We start from the raw sequence: 15797 nt of genomic DNA, 5'->3' as shown, positions 1-15797 counted from the left end.
GCCACGTCATCATGATGGATTTCAAGATGGCCGCCATGTAAAATCAAGGTTGAATGAATGAAAACTTTATTTAACAGATTGCAGAATGGGTACAATACAGTACGGCTCAATACATCATCAATACAATTGTTAAGGGGATGCAGACCTGAGAAAGACGTTTGTCTTGTTTCCATCAGGGTCCCCCATTTTCAATTCATATTCAGGTTCTGCCCATTAATAAATATCTTGGTCCATAGCGCGCTCAATATTTGAGCGAACACAAAGGTATTGGTATCCCTGTAAACTAGAGAAGCTAAGCTTTCCATTCATTAAGCCCAACTGTTGGGAAGGGGGTTTTAATAGGCAATGATTCAAAATTATGTTCAATTTTCGCCTAGAAAAAACTGCCATGCTCATCTTCCAAAAGGTCCCTTGGCCGTTCACATGAATATATCAGAGTGAACATTGGTCTTATCGGTACCCACACGCCTCTTCTTTCCAGACATACCCACTTTGTCCAACTTGCATGCTATTTGGGGCAATTATCAAGCAGGTTTGTGCATGTGGTACAAATGTGTCGAACATTCCAACAACTGCCAAAAATGTAAATGTTGAATATAGAAGATCAATTTCGGTGTCAAACTACACATTTTCTGGGTCAATAAGTGTGTTAATGCTATGAAGAATGTCACCAGATGAATATTTGTACCATTCTAACAACATATCTACATCATCTTTTACTTGTTTAACAGTCAGACTTGCATGAATCGAATAGACATTTTATTAGGATCACTCGTTACTATAAGAACAAATTATCTCGTAAAGTTATGGCGGAGGGAGGTGGCACAGAGACATAGGAACTTCAATTACATATATTATTATTATCATAACTCTTTAGCCCGTATAGGCGTATTTAACTGTTATGGAGTGTGGAACTAAGTATATGGTGCAAAGACTATGTGGGAATGATGTTGCGTATGACCAATATGCATAGGTGTGTGCAAGAGTCACACACACAAGAGTGTGTGCAAGAGTCCAGCATGTGTGCATGTGTGTGAGCCAGAGTCCAGAGGTAGGAAGGCTGGGGTCTGTGAAGCACAAGGGAGTGGTCCAGGGGGGGTTGGTTGGAGGCGTCACTGGGGAGCGAGAGGAGACATGAGTAAGTACGAGCTTGTAGCGAATGCGAGGCACTAGGGCTGGGCGATATGACCAAAAACGTTATCGCGATAAAATTATAAAATTATTTTCATATAATTCGATATCGATAATTATCGTCGATATAATGTCTGTCAAGTTTAATTAACTTCTTATGCTGCTGCGAATGTCTCAAGTCGAGTTGATGTCGTCATCAGTCTGCGCACGTTAGCCGACAAGCGGAGTATCTCATGACAATAAATATGACACTAAAATACTCTCTTCCGCCACAATATATTGAAACGACGTCCACTGTATATCCCACACTACCATAAACGTGGCCTCAGAATTCAAAACACACACATACTCGGCACGTAAATATATAAAACGACGCCGTGCAAGCTAATTAGCCTAGCAAGCCTTGTTGTTGAGTGAGTCCTACCTCCTTCCGGGTCTCGGCCATCTCCTTCACTGATTGGTTGTTAGCTGTTGTGCGTAAGCACGTCATCACGTAACGTTGGTTGTTGTTAGTGAGTGAGCTGAGCCGAGGCTGAACGGAGCCAAGCTTGGAAAATCGATATATCGAAACTTTGCGACCACGTTTCATGTTTATTTCGAGGAAATAATTTATCGCGATAGTTATCGTTATCGTTTTATCGCCCAGCCCTACGAGGCACCACAAAATACAAAACACTGGAAAAAGCTTAATAGAATCAAGACTGTACCGTATATAGGTGTCTAGGTTCTGGCACTGAGACCCATGGCATGCTGGCCTTGATCCTGGTCAGCATCCTCATCAGCGGGCAGGCGGTAGGAAGGCTGGAGTCCTGGAAGCATGAGGGAGAGGTCCAGGGAACGTCTGGGGGAACGTGAGGCTTGAGAGGGGTCACAAGGTGTCTTGACGGGTCCAGGGGAATCACTGAGGAGCAAAAGCAAACACTGGTAAGCGCGGGTTGTAGTGAATGTAAAAGGCAGCGCAAAATACAAAACAATAAAAGAAGCTTAATAGAATAGACTAGATAACTAGACTGTAGCCTACCATATAGGTGGCCACGGTCTGGCACTGGGAACCATGGCACGCTGGCTTTGTTCCTGGTCGGAATCTTCCTCAGCGGGCAGGCGGTATGAAGGCTGGAGTCCAGGAAGCACGAGAGAAAGGTCCAGGGAATCTCCGGGTGAGTGCACAGAAGCTGTGACATATCTGTCACAATGGCAGCTGCAAAGATCTGTGCATTTCCAATGTGCCTTCTTGCATGAGCACCTTGCACCACAACCACTTCAATTGCACTTCAAACAAGTTCATTGCAGGCTTTTGATGCCATGGGTAGAGTGCTCCACACAGGAAGCCAGACCTCTCCATCAAGGTCTATCCCCATCCTTCAGGACTGGGTGCCGGCTGTTGGGCCAGGTCAGACATCGCCCAGATCCCAGTCTGGTAAGCAATTCACTTTACATGTTGCAGAAGTGCATCTTGGGTAGGTGGAATGTGTTCCATGGATCTGTTTCTTTGACAGAACAACACTCGCCGTGCTTCATCGACAGGTTTCAATTCACTAGTCTTGTCATAGAGGATGATGGTAAAGCGCTCCAGAAGGTGAAAGTGCTGGGCTTCTATGGTCACAGGAGTAAATGGATTTTCTGCCATGAAGTTGAAGGCCTCTGTGACTTGAGGGTAGGCATTCCAAGCCACCCATGCAGACTTCTTCCCCTACCCGCAAAATGTTGAAGTTGTGTCACAGCCAGGGGCGGACCTAGCCCATTTGTAATTTTTTATTTATTTTTTTTGTATGGCTTTTTTCTTCATAGTTCTCTAACGTTAGTCTTTCTTTCCTCAACGTTCAATTCTATAAACACTTGACCGATACCCATCAATGCACAGCGCTCTAGCATGTTCTGACTGTGAACACCTAAAGCTGAGGCTCAGACCGACCGACCGTTTTAGATTTTTGGCTCATTTTCCATTATGTTAGAATTTTTTTAATCTAAAAATAATGGTTGCAGATATAGAGGGGGGCGCCAAAACTGCAAAAAAAAATTAAAAAATTAAAACCCTCTGGGTGGCGCTCTAGGCGACCGCCTATATCGCCTGTAGGAAGGTCCGCCCCTGGTCACAGCCCCTGTATGAATGGAAGATGGGAAGTGCTGTGAACTTCTCTTTCCCAAGAGCATGGCAGATGGTGGAGGAGCCAAAGCTATATTTAGGTTATTGTATTATATGAATGTTTATTTTTATAACCTTACATTGAAACGGCATTAGGAATATTGATTGGATTTAGATAAAGTCATTGAACCATCTTATTTGTCATAATAGAACATTCTAGAACATTTGTGATGTCACAGTATGATGTCATTGACCGAACGTTCTAGAACATTTTCATGTCACAGTATGATGTCATGATCGAACGTTCTGGAACATTTGTGATGTCACTGTATGATGTCATAACCGACAATTCTAGAACATTTGTGTCTCTATAGTCCACAATTCTCTCAGAACAGGCAGCGTCTATTCTTTCCCCAATACATTTCCAGTTCCGCGTGCGCGTTCAGCGATCTGATTGGCCACGGACGTTTCTGGTGCGATCTGATTGGCCACTGACGTTTCTGGTCATGTGACATGTGTGCCCAATCGCGTGACAAGCTGTGTCTTTGCCCATTTCCGGGTCTAACAGCCTGCAAACTACCTAACGCCTAGTTTATCACTGGTTAAGCTTAGGCGACTCTTTCGAAGTTGGTTAAGGTTAGAATTTGGAATCAGGGCTGGTGTTCTATCGCCATGCTCTAACACAAACTCTAGAGCGCAGAAGGCGAACGCGGAACTGGAAATGTATTGGGGAAAGAATTCAGGCGAACAGGCAGTGTGTAGCTTGAAACAGGACTGAACAGATAGACTAAACAACATAGACTGAAGCCTGCATTTCTCAACCAAGGTGCCAAGCCTACCACAATGTGCCTCATACCTATATCCACAATCTGCTCCTCCAGAACTGACTCTACCCATCCTATCCCATCCCATGCTAGCAACCCGGCAAATCTCTCCTACCCTCCTACAGCCACTAATACACCTGTCACAGTACGGGGAGGCTTATGGAATTGTCAATCAGCAGTCAAGAAAGCTGACTTCATTACTGCCTACGCCCATAGTCTAAATCTGCAGCTCCTGGCTCTAACTGAGACCTGGATAACTCCGAATAACTCATCAACACCTGCAGCATTATCTACAAACTATAACTTCACTCGCACACCTCGACCCTCCAGACGGGGTGGAGGCACTGGCCTCATGACATCTCCTTCATGGGCTACAAACCTAACACAACTCCCAGAACTGTCACTCTCCTCCCTCGAATATCATGCAATATCTGTCTCTAATCCTTTCAATCTCACCATTGTTACACTCTATCGCCCTCCAGGTCCCCTCGATCACTTCATAGATGAGCTGGACATGCTTCTAAGCTCCTTACCGGAAGATGGTACCCCGCTCCTTCTATTGGGCGACTTCAACCTGCCTGACTCATCTCAGTCGGTCCCAGTGGTCTCCCTCCTACAACAATTTGACCTGACTCCCACTGCCATGCCTCCCACCCACAAAGCAGGCAACTCCTTGGATCTCATATTTTCCCGTAACTCCAGCATCATTAACACCACGGTAACTCCCCTACATGTATCTGACCATTCCTTCATATACTTCTCACTAACTCTCATGCTTAACCGAAAGGTCTTCACCCCAACTCAAACCGTCTCACTCAGACGTAACCTGGCCTCCCTATCCCCCTCCACCCTCTCCTCTGACATAATATCCGCTCTACCTTTGAGTGACACTTTCTCTGCTCTCCCCACAGAGATGGCAACCTCCACCCTCCTCTCAGCCCTTGCAACCTCCTTTGACAAGCTCTGTCCCCTCTTTGAGAAACCTGCCCGCCGTTCCCCACCCAGTCCATGGCTGACGGATGCAGTGAGAGAACAAAGACAGGTCCTGAGAGCGGCTGAGAGGAAGTATAGAAAGTCACGCCTCACTGCTGACATCGACACATATCACAACCTCTTGTTAACATTCTCCAAAACCATTACTTATGCCAAAGCTTCTTTCTTTCACCATAGGATCGGGGCTTCTGCCAAGAATCTTCGCAAACTGCATGCTACCATGTCCTCCCTCCTCACCCCCCCACCCCCTCCTCCCTCATCTTTTTCTGCCGAAGACTTTGCAATCTTCTTTGAGGAAAAAGTGGAGAACATCCGCAGCTCCTTCTCCCAACCCCCACCCATTCCAAACGCTGAATCGAGAACCTCATCCTTCACTCTGTCATCTTTCTCTCCCATTACAGAAGCCGAGACCCTGACACTGGTAACGTCGAACCGTCCGACTACATGCCAGCTGGACCAGCTACCCTCCCCACTCCTCCAGACCATAGCACAGGACATCCTCCCATTCCTAACTGCAACCATCAACTCCTCACTCAACTCGGGGGTGGTCCCCACCTCCCTAAAACAAGCCAGAATCACGCCCCTCATAAAAAAAAAACCCTGAACCCCACCGTCATAGCCAACTATTGTCCTGTCTCTCTTCTCTCCTTTCTTTCTAAAACACTTGAACGTGCTGTATCCAACCAACTTACTGCTTATCTCTTACAGAATGACCTCCTAGACCCCAATCAGTCTGGCTTCCGGACTGGCCACTCCACAGAAACGGCCCTCATTGCGGTCACAGAGGCACTTCACTTAGCAAAAGCGAAAGGCCTCTCCTCTGTCCTGATTCTCATAGATCTATCTGCAGCCTTCGACACAGTCAACCATCAGATCCTCCTTGCGGCCCTCGCAGGAATGGGAGTGGCTGGATCTGCGCTGACATGGCTGACATCATACCTCAACGACCGCTCCTACCAAGTGTCATGGAGAGGGACTGTTATGCCGATGATACTCAACTCTTCCTCTCCTTCCCTCCCTCAGATATCCACGTCTCTGAGCGGATCTCGGCCTGTCTGTCCGACATCTCCGCCTGGATGACGACCAACCACCTCAAACTGAACCTAAGCAAAACAGAATTGCTCCACCTGCCGGCCAAATCCTCCCCCCTGACCGACCTCTCCATCACAGTCGAAAATGCAGCTGTGACCGCGTCCCCGACCGCCAAGAACCTTGGTGTTGTCCTCGACGACCAGTTGAACTTCTCTGCTCACATCGCAGCGACAACCAGAACCTGCAGATTCCTCCTGAGCAACGTCAGAAGGATACGCCCCTTCCTGACAAAAGAAGCCACCCAACTCCTCGTCCAATCAACAGTCATCTCCCGCCTCGACTACTGCAACGCACTACTAGCTGGCCTCCCGGCCACTGCCACCAAGCCTCTTCAACTCATTCAAAATGCAGCGGCCCGCCTGATCTCAAACCTACCGAAGTCGGCCCATGTCACCCCACTTCTTAGGGACCTGCACTGGCTCCCCATTGCTGCACGTATCCGCTTCAAGGCCCTCGACCTAGCATACCGTGCGGCAAAGGGAACCACTCCCGCCTACCTCCGGTCAATGGTTTCTAACTACACACCCTCAAGACCCCTACGCTCTGCATCTTCTGGCCGCCTCAGACCTACTCCTATCCAAGCTCCCGGAGGGTCATCAAAGAGAAGCCGCCTATTCTCAGTCCTTGCCCCACAATGGTGGAATGAACTACCCATCCCAGTTAGGACAGCCGAATCCCGTCCAATCTTTCGCCGTCGACTAAAGACTCACTTCTTCAACCATTATCTGAAATGATTATATATAAAAAAAAATAAAAAAATAACCCTGACTAACCTTACTGTCATGCACTTGTCCTAATAAACTAACCTACACTGTAACACGCAACACTTGATGAACATTGTTACTCAGCTGATAGAGTTGTACCCTTCTTGCTGTCTTGTCGTACAGAACTTGTAAGTCGCTTTGGATAAAAGCGTCAGCTAAATGACTAAATGTAAAATGTAAATGTACCGTTTTGCTGTGGAAAGAGCCGGCAAGTTGATTTACGGCTTTCCAGTGTGGAGGAATTTTCATGTGTCGAGTCGGCGTGATTTTGGAGACTGGGAAAATACAGTTTTCTTACCTTGTAGTAGTGTAGTGAATATTTAGGAAAGTAGCTTTAGGACCACTTCTGTAAAGAAAGACTTCGCTGTGGAAGAGAAATAAACCATTTGGATATCTTTGTTTTACACTGGAGCGGCTGTGGACATTATTTTTCTTTATCAACGAACGTACTACTCACGAGTAAGCAACTTTAACCAGTAGAGTGGAACATCGGCCCTCATATTAGTAAGAAAACTCTGTTCCAAGAGGAAAAAGGAATCAACACGAACTACTGGAGCGCTGAAAGAAGGATAACAACAAAATGTCGGAACCTAAGAAGGTTGAGATGACACAAAGGGTCTATGAGGAAGATGTCCATCAGGCCATCAATAAGAGGAGAGCTAAGTTAGGTCAACTAACTGGTCACATGAATAAGATGAATCAATTAATGGATGAGGACGATGACGGTAACTTGGAAGGTGTACGTACAGACAAGATTGGTAGAATTCAACAATCTATTTGGAGAGTTCGGTGAGCTTAATACTTCAGTCCAGGTGGTACTAAGCAAAAACATAAGCAAGACATCAGAAGAGGAGAAGAAGAAAGATCAGGATGAATGGTTCACGCCGAAGGCTGACACATTTTACAACTTCACAGTAAAGGCTGACACGGATGAAAGAGGTGCATCAGCGTATAGCGGAGTCTAAGAAGCACCAAGATGAGGTCAGGCCTGAAGACAGTGCATCCGGCGTTGTAAAAAGGAAAGGGTCTAGAGCACCATCCACTACATTTTCCAGAACATCATCTGCAAGCGTGAGTCTGAAAGTTGAATTAGAGAGGGCTGAGTTGCTAGCCCAGGCTTCCGCTCTAAAACAAAAACGACAACTCGATGAACAGGAGGCTCTGCTCTTAGCTACCTCATCTAAGCTAAGAACAGAGAGGTAGGAACAGGAGGCTCTGCTCTTAGCTACCTCATCTAAGCTAAGAGCAGAGAGAGAGGAACGGGAGGCTCTGCTCTTAGCTACCTCATCTAAGCTAAGAACAGAGAGGGAGGAACAGGAGGCTCTGCTCTTAGCTACCTCATCTAAGCTAAGAGCAGAGAGAGAGGATTTACAGGTCCAGGCTGCTTTAGCTGCCGCAGAGGCTAAGTTCAAAGTACTGGAAGAGTACGAGGGCCAGCGAGCCTCATCCAGAGTGTCCCGTAGGGATGGAATGAACTCTTACATAGAGAAAAAGAAGCCCTTCGAATCACAAGCTCACGGGCAGGCTACGCCTACTCCTCAGGCCGTAGCGATAAAAGGAGAACCTGCTTACAGTAGCAGCTCCAGAGCACCTGGCGGTGCTACACAGAAGGAACAAGAGTCTCCGCAACAAGAGTCCATACGAGCCAGGGTGGATTTCCTAGTGAAGCAACAAAACCATGCTACTCTGCCCCCTCAACAGATTCCTATATTCAAGGGAGACCCTATGGGGTACAGGCTATTCATCAGGGCCTTTGAACACGGAGTGGAGGACAAGACGGATAGTAACAGAGACCGGCTGTATTTCATGGAGCAGTACACGGATGGACAGCCAAGAGAGCTGATAAGAAGTTGTATCGCGAGGCAAGGAGGCTCTTGAAAGAACATTTTGGAAATGGATACAATATGTCAATGGCGTATATACAAGACACTGAACTGGCCTACTATCAAGTCCGATGTAAATATGTTGTTAGAATGGTACAAATATTCATCGGGTGACATTCTTCATAGCATTAGCACATTTATTGACCCAGAAAATGTGTAGTTTGACACCAAAATTGATCTTCTATGTTCAACATTCTAACAACAAACCCTAACCCAACATTCAAATTTTTGGCAGTTGTTAGAATGTTCGACACATTTGTACCACATGCACAAACCTGCTTGATTATTGCCCCAAATAACATGCAAGTTGGACAAAGTGGGTATGTCTGGAAAGAAGAGGCCCGTGGGTACCTATAAAACCAATGTTCACTCTGATATATTCATGTGAACGGCCAAGGGACCTTTTGGAAGATGAGCATGGCAGTTTTTTCTAGGCGAAAACTGAACATAATTTTGAATCATTGCCTGTTAAAACACCCTTCCCAACAGTTGGGCTTAATGACAATGATACCAATGGAAAGCTTAGCTTCTTTAGTTTACAGGGATATCAATACCTTTGTGTTCGCTCAAATATTGAGCGCGCTATGGACCAAGATATTTATTAATGGGCAGAACCTTGATTTTACATGGCTGCCATCTTGAAATCCATCATGATGACGTGGCCCCTACCCCAAAATGAAAGCTATGATGATGAGGGACACGTGGGAAAAATTTGGTGCTTTTGTCCGGCGTGTCCACATCCTTCTCAAATCTGGTGCTAAGCCACCGCACTATGAATGAAGCTTCGAACTATTCGGTACAGCCCTAGCATGTTTTGATATTGTCAATTATCTCACTTTTACTAGGTGACTTTTACTGTGACTAACTGAAATATGCCAGAAAAAAAAGGAAAATGGACATAGGGACGTTTTTTAATCAAAGGGCAGCAGAGACAAGTGATACAGGGACACAGGTAAGGTCTTACAATGGCTTAGTGATTATAACAGTGCAGTTCAGCATTCAGTAACCCATACTTTTTGTGAATGTGTTTTTGACATTCTGTTGAACACACACCTCAAAACCGTACCTAAGGAAAATTGGCTCACTTGCAAGAAAAGTAATAGACAGTTATGATATTACATTCTGGACAATTCGTATGCAAAATATTGTGGTTCCCTGCTTTAGTCTGTTGACACATTTCTATACTAAAAATGCTTGTGTAGTCCTGTGTCATACCTAAATGTCATATAACTGAATTGTATAGAAACAACTCACCAAAAGTGACTATTGCACAACTGATTTGACAAAAAAATATTGACAAAGTTGAACAAAGTGCTGTACAAGTCCCACAACATAAAAAAGAATTAACATTTATTTGATTAAATATTTAAAAAAAAAAATTATTTCGAAGCTTCGAATTAAAATCGAATCTCGGCCCTGAAGCTTCGAATTCCAAAAAAAAATCGAAGGTCAGCCCTTTCAAAGATGTATTTGAAGTACTCCAGGAAGTGCCTGACGTAACTCCGTGCATGGTCTCAAACATGGATGCGTAGCTCGACCAACTGTTTTGTGTGTGTTTGTGTGAGCGCCCTCAGGCTGTACAAGAAGAAGGTGTTGGAGAGTTTGATGCAGCGCTGCGTCTCCAAGGGTTACGTGTTCCAGATGGAGGTGATCGTCCGGGCCAGGCAGCTCAGCTACACCATCGGAGAGGTGGGGCCTCTTTCCATTCATTCATTTCGTTTCAAGTAGGGATGTCCGATATTATCGGCCTACCGATATTACCGGCCGATATTGGCATAAAAATGTGATATTGGAAAATATCGGTATCGGTTTTCAAAAAAATATATATATATATATTTATTTAACCTTTATTTACCCAGGCGAGCAAGTAAGAACAAATTGTTATTTTATTTATTGTCAAAGTATGCATAATGTTGTGTTAATTACACGACAAGAGATATGTAATGTTAATTACCTGAAATTATTCCGTTTTTTTGGGGGGGGGGGGGGGACCCTGCATATATCGGTATCGGTTGATATCGGTATCGGAAATTAAGAGTTGGACAATATCGGTATATCGGTATCGGTAAAAAAAAAGCCAATATCGAGCATCCCTAGTTTCAAGTTTTATTTGATCTGTCACATTATGTACATTACAGTGAAATGCTTGGTTCTGTATGAGAGAGCTACAGATATGAGAGAAACTAAAAAGAATAAAGACCAAACATTATACAAAATATACAAAACGAAAAAATGCTAAAATGAGGTAGAGATGTAGTGCAAATATTTTAGTAATAAATTGTGTATAGTAAAAAGTCTTAGTGTTAAGTAAAAAGTGTCTAAAGTGAATGATAAAGTGAGCACACGCATGTGGATGTGTGTGCAATGCATTCTCGAAGACACTCTGATGTCACGAGACCGCCGCCATCTTGGTATAGGGAGACCATACGGATTTCTACCATCAAATCCATGCGTTGAGCTCCGTTTTTATTACATGTTTTATCACATTCTTGTTCATTTCATAACATTTTCATACGATTTGTTTTGAAAATATTGAGGCCAACATGGCATTTCACTATTTCGAAAGCCTTTCTGGTGATTCTAAGGCGAGATATGAATCAAAGAAGCTCCCCCTGATTACCACGACCACAACACCAGAGCGAGTTAGCCGAACGTTAGCCACCAGCCACCTTTTCCTCCGTGATGGTATAAAACTTCCGATTTGGATTTCTGTTTTTGTCATTAGTATAACACGTAACACAGCAGCTCTTTGGCATTGTGAAGGACTGAAGAAAAGTCTGCTTGATTGTCTTTAATTTGCCGCTTTAACGATCCGTTTCTCCACTAAATAGTGTACACAATGTACCAGGCGGGGCAGTTTCCCCCCACGCTGCAGTTGCGTAGCAATAACAGACAGGAAGTTGACTTCGAACATGTAGAATGGATGGGTTAGTGTTGTATAGAGTCATTGAGCCTCCTGATGGCCTGGGGATAGAAGCTCCTTCTGAGTCTCTCTGTACCGGCCACGAGACTCCGGTCAATGTTTTTTATTGTCATATTATTATTTTTTAATTGACATCACATTCATTCATTCATTTATTTATTCATTCATTCTCATTATTTTAACCATGACAATCCACTCGGTGCAAAATAAAGGTGTCCACACAAGTCCTGAATACACATAGTATTCCATGACATAATTTATCACCGTGACATTTTTGCTCGGCAAAACGACAGGTGTTTAAAGTTCAAATAACAAGTGATTATCATTAATAACGGACAACCGTGGCCAATGAGCTGTGTTTATATGGCACCGCAGCCATATAGGTAGGAACACCTAGTAAAATAAATACTGTGAATATTGTAGAGGAGTAGGTACGCTCGAATACATTATTCATGCTGTGCGTACCGTACTGTGGCCCGCGACCTGCTACTCTGTACTGGGGCGCGGCTGTGTGGGTATGTGTGGTCAGTATCCCATCACTAATATGATTCACTGATTAAAAGAGATAGGTGCCATAAAGTGCTACAGCACACTGCACTGTAGCACTTTTTTTTTTTGATCCACTTTTTCTCCCATTTTTCTATATTTTCTCCCATCCCAATTTCGTATCATCCAATTCAACCCTCCCCTGTCACGAACGCTGTTTCTTGCCTCCCACAAGCCGGCTGCAATGTGGACTAAGTCATACATAGCACGAGTCCCCTCCGGTACTTGAGGTAACAGCAGTCGCATCTTTTCACCTGCGCAGCTCGATCTCTCAGTGGCGAGGAGTAACGCGTGGGAGGCTCACGCTGCCCCCGACACTTCCTGATTCTACTGCGCAGGCGCACCAACCGACCTGTAGGAGTCGCTGTCCACAACGCCCGATCCCCACCCATCAGTTTCCCACCCCCTAATACGGCCAATGTGTATTAGTACGGACGACCAGCTAAACTGAAAGCAAATGTGGAGCGCTGGGCTCGAACAGGCAAGCCCAGCGTCTCCAGATTTCGTGGCGAGCGCCTTGCCCACTACACCACATAGCCGCCCATGCACTGTAGCACTTTATGGCACCTATCTCTTTTAAGAAATATTGATCTTTTTCCCCCTCCTTTTTTCCTCCGATTTTTCTCCCATCCCAATGTTAGTCGTTATGCCAATTCCCAATCCCCTTCCTGGTCGCTGCGCACTTACCCCCCACAGTCGGTCTGGGAGAGTGGAGGCTATCACGTGCTTCCTCCGACACACGTCCAGCCAATCAACCGCTTCTTTTCACCTGGCAGCGCGGACTCTCACTGAGAGGGTGTAACGTGTGGAAGGATCACACTACCCCCCTTAGATCCTATCCGCGCTGAGCAGGCGCCCCGACCGAACTGTAGGAGTCGCTGTTTACAACGACCCGGACCCACCCCGCCAGCTTTCCCACCCTCTAATACAGCCAATTGTATTAGTGTGAACGGCCAGCCAAGCTGGTGACAACGCCGGAGCTGTGAGCTGGATTCGAACAGGCGAATCCAGCGTCTCCGGTGTTGGTGACGAACGCAATCTCCGCTACGCCACCTGACCGCCCCGGCACCTATCTCTTTTAATCTTTTAATCAGTGAATCATATTAGTCCTATTGAATTAAATCAGTGTTTACTGAATTAGACTAGGTTTTTATTGAAATGGATTAGTTTGCTATTGAATCAATTCACTGTTTTATTGACTGTTTTTTTTTAATGATTAGTTTCTACTGGATTCTTATTGAATCAGTTTGTATGTCCGTCATGAGGATCGGTGTTTATTTATTTAGTATATATCTAGTTCAAATGGCTATAACTGAGACCTGAGTACTACATCTCGTGCTTCCATGTCAATGGAAAAATGACAATAAACATAACTTTGACTTTTTTTTTTTTTTTTTATCTGCTTCCTCCCAAAAACAGGTACCGATATCCTTCGTGGACCGAGTTTACGGAGAGTCCAAACTGGGAGGGAACGAGATCGTGTCGTTCGTGAAGGGACTGCTGACTCTCTTCGCGACCACATGATCGACGCCGTGTTCGACTCGGACGGGACGCCGTGGCCCAAAGTCACGTGTCTTAATTGTTAAAGGTCGCCGTCTTAATGCGATAGTTGTATCGGAATGTAAATAAGGGGCGGGGGGGTGAAAGGTTCTCTGTTAATGGATAAATGGAACAATGTGGAAAAAATGCCCCCCAAGTGGTTCAGGTGAGGAGGGCTGATCTGGTGTACCTTGTCCACCGTCGCTAAGTTATTATTGGATGGGCGAAAAGGGAGTCTAGATCAGCTCTTACCTGAGAATACAGGCTAAGCACTAGCCCTCCTGTACACACGCCTGTCGCTTGTGGAGTGATATGAGGGGTGAGGAGGCACAGTCTCCCCCCCCTTTGTTGGCACACAGTATTTAATATTCCTCCATATCCTTGGACCGTGACATATTCTCCTTGTACCGTGTCGTAGGGCACACGTTAATGGGTTTTTAAAGGGTGTGTGTAGTGAAGGTGACAAGAATGCTTTGCATCCTTCCCCTTATTAAATCTGAACAAAGTGTGCCCCGCATATCATTCCAAAGAGAGCCGATAGAGTCCCACGTTAACTGCATATATTGACGGCTGATGAAGAGTTCCACGTTAACGGCGTAGTTGGTGAATGGGTATCCGTGTACACTTAACTGGTAGACCTGTGATTGTATACAATAAAATTCGTTTTGTTTCCTAACGCCTGAAATTGCTACTGTTTTCCTTCTTCTCGATTTATATACCCAAATGTTTTACGTGGGAATGATTTTTTTTTATTAAAAGGCCTGCTTTCTCAAATGACGAGCCCTATATGTGGCGTCTAACACTGGTGGATCTTCCCCACATGACAAAAAGAAACGTTGTCTGTTTTAAGATAACATGTTCCTTTATTGATCCCCTTGGGGAAATTCAGGCATCATAGCAGCATGGGGGAGGGGGGTGGGGGGGGTACAGGTAGTAAAAACACAAGCAGTGTAAACAAAATAACAAGTCAATATAATTTACTTATCTAACTAACTGAAATATACAGTATTCACAGTATATCACAGTATCACATAAGGTGCAGTATGCATAAGGTAGTGTTATTGTCCTTCTTGGGTTCCTAGTAGTTGTAGTTGGATGTCTGGCAGCAGTCCCTGCCCACTGTTGTGGAGCCTGATGGCCGCTGGTATGAAGGACTGGCCGTCTGTTTTACATGATTATTGAACACTGGTGTGAACATCTGGTGAATCTGACCTCATAGGTCAAAGGTGAGCACAAGGGTCACCTCGGGTCTCCCATTCTGATGAAGATGATTATTAGTAGTATTATTATTATTATTATTATTATTATTATTATTATTATTATTATTATTATTATTATTATTATCAAATAGGAACATAAATCACTATAACACAGAATTGTAACTTATTTTAACTATTGAAAACTACCACTATATTAAGACCATTAAATGAATAATATACCCCATTGCCCTTCCTCCTACTCTTCCTCGTCATCCACACACACACCACACCACTGGACATGCTATGCCAAAGAAGGGGCACAGGACAGGACAACATGCCTACAGGCTTGGGGCTGCCCCAAACCCTACTCAGGAAAGTAGTTCCGGCCGGTTCAGCACAACAACGGCAACTAGCACAGTACAGCGCCACCTACTGTCGGCTCACCCGGGATACCACTCCGACATGGTGTGAAATGTGTGCTGAGGCAGTGTATACATCCGACCCTCTAGTCATGATGCGACGCATGCGCTCACATGATCCACTGAAGCCCGACCAGGAGTGCGCCTGCTGTTGGCCAAACTGGGTACCTGCAGGCAGCCTTGGCTTGTTTACGGCCCAGACTAGGTTCGTCGGGAATAGAAATGAGATACCGTTGAGCATAATAATACTAGTAGTTGGCGACAGTCGGGGGGCCAAGGACGGCGTTTGCTATTTATTTTTTATTTTTTAATTAATCATCTTAATTGGATAGCAGCCCCCAATTAAAGAGTTTTTTTAATGAGTGGACCGCCGAGGATCTCACAATGAGATTTTTTTTATG

General features: G+C 45.0%; 1 protein-coding gene across 1 annotated transcript in view; it reads left to right on the top strand.

Moving 5' to 3' along the window:
* dpm1 (dolichyl-phosphate mannosyltransferase subunit 1, catalytic) overlaps positions 1 to 14454 on the top strand; it is a 28662-nt gene extending 14208 nt beyond the window's left edge. Inside the window, exons 7-9 of the mRNA XM_084313315.1 lie at positions 1848 to 1982; positions 10303 to 10459; positions 13659 to 14454. Coding sequence (XP_084169441.1) covers positions 1848 to 1982; positions 10303 to 10459; positions 13659 to 13763 — 397 coding nt within the window. The 3' untranslated portion in view covers positions 13764 to 14454. The remainder of the gene's footprint in view (positions 1 to 1847; positions 1983 to 10302; positions 10460 to 13658) is intronic.
* Positions 14455 to 15797: the final 1343 nt, after the last annotated feature.

The sequence above is a fragment of the Notolepis coatsorum genome (genome assembly GCF_963971535.1).
Source record: "Notolepis coatsorum genome assembly, chromosome: 4".
Lineage (NCBI taxonomy): Eukaryota > Metazoa > Chordata > Actinopteri > Aulopiformes > Paralepididae > Notolepis > Notolepis coatsorum.
The sequence above is the reverse complement of the archived record's forward strand: the minus strand, read 5'-3'. Positions and strand labels throughout refer to the sequence as shown.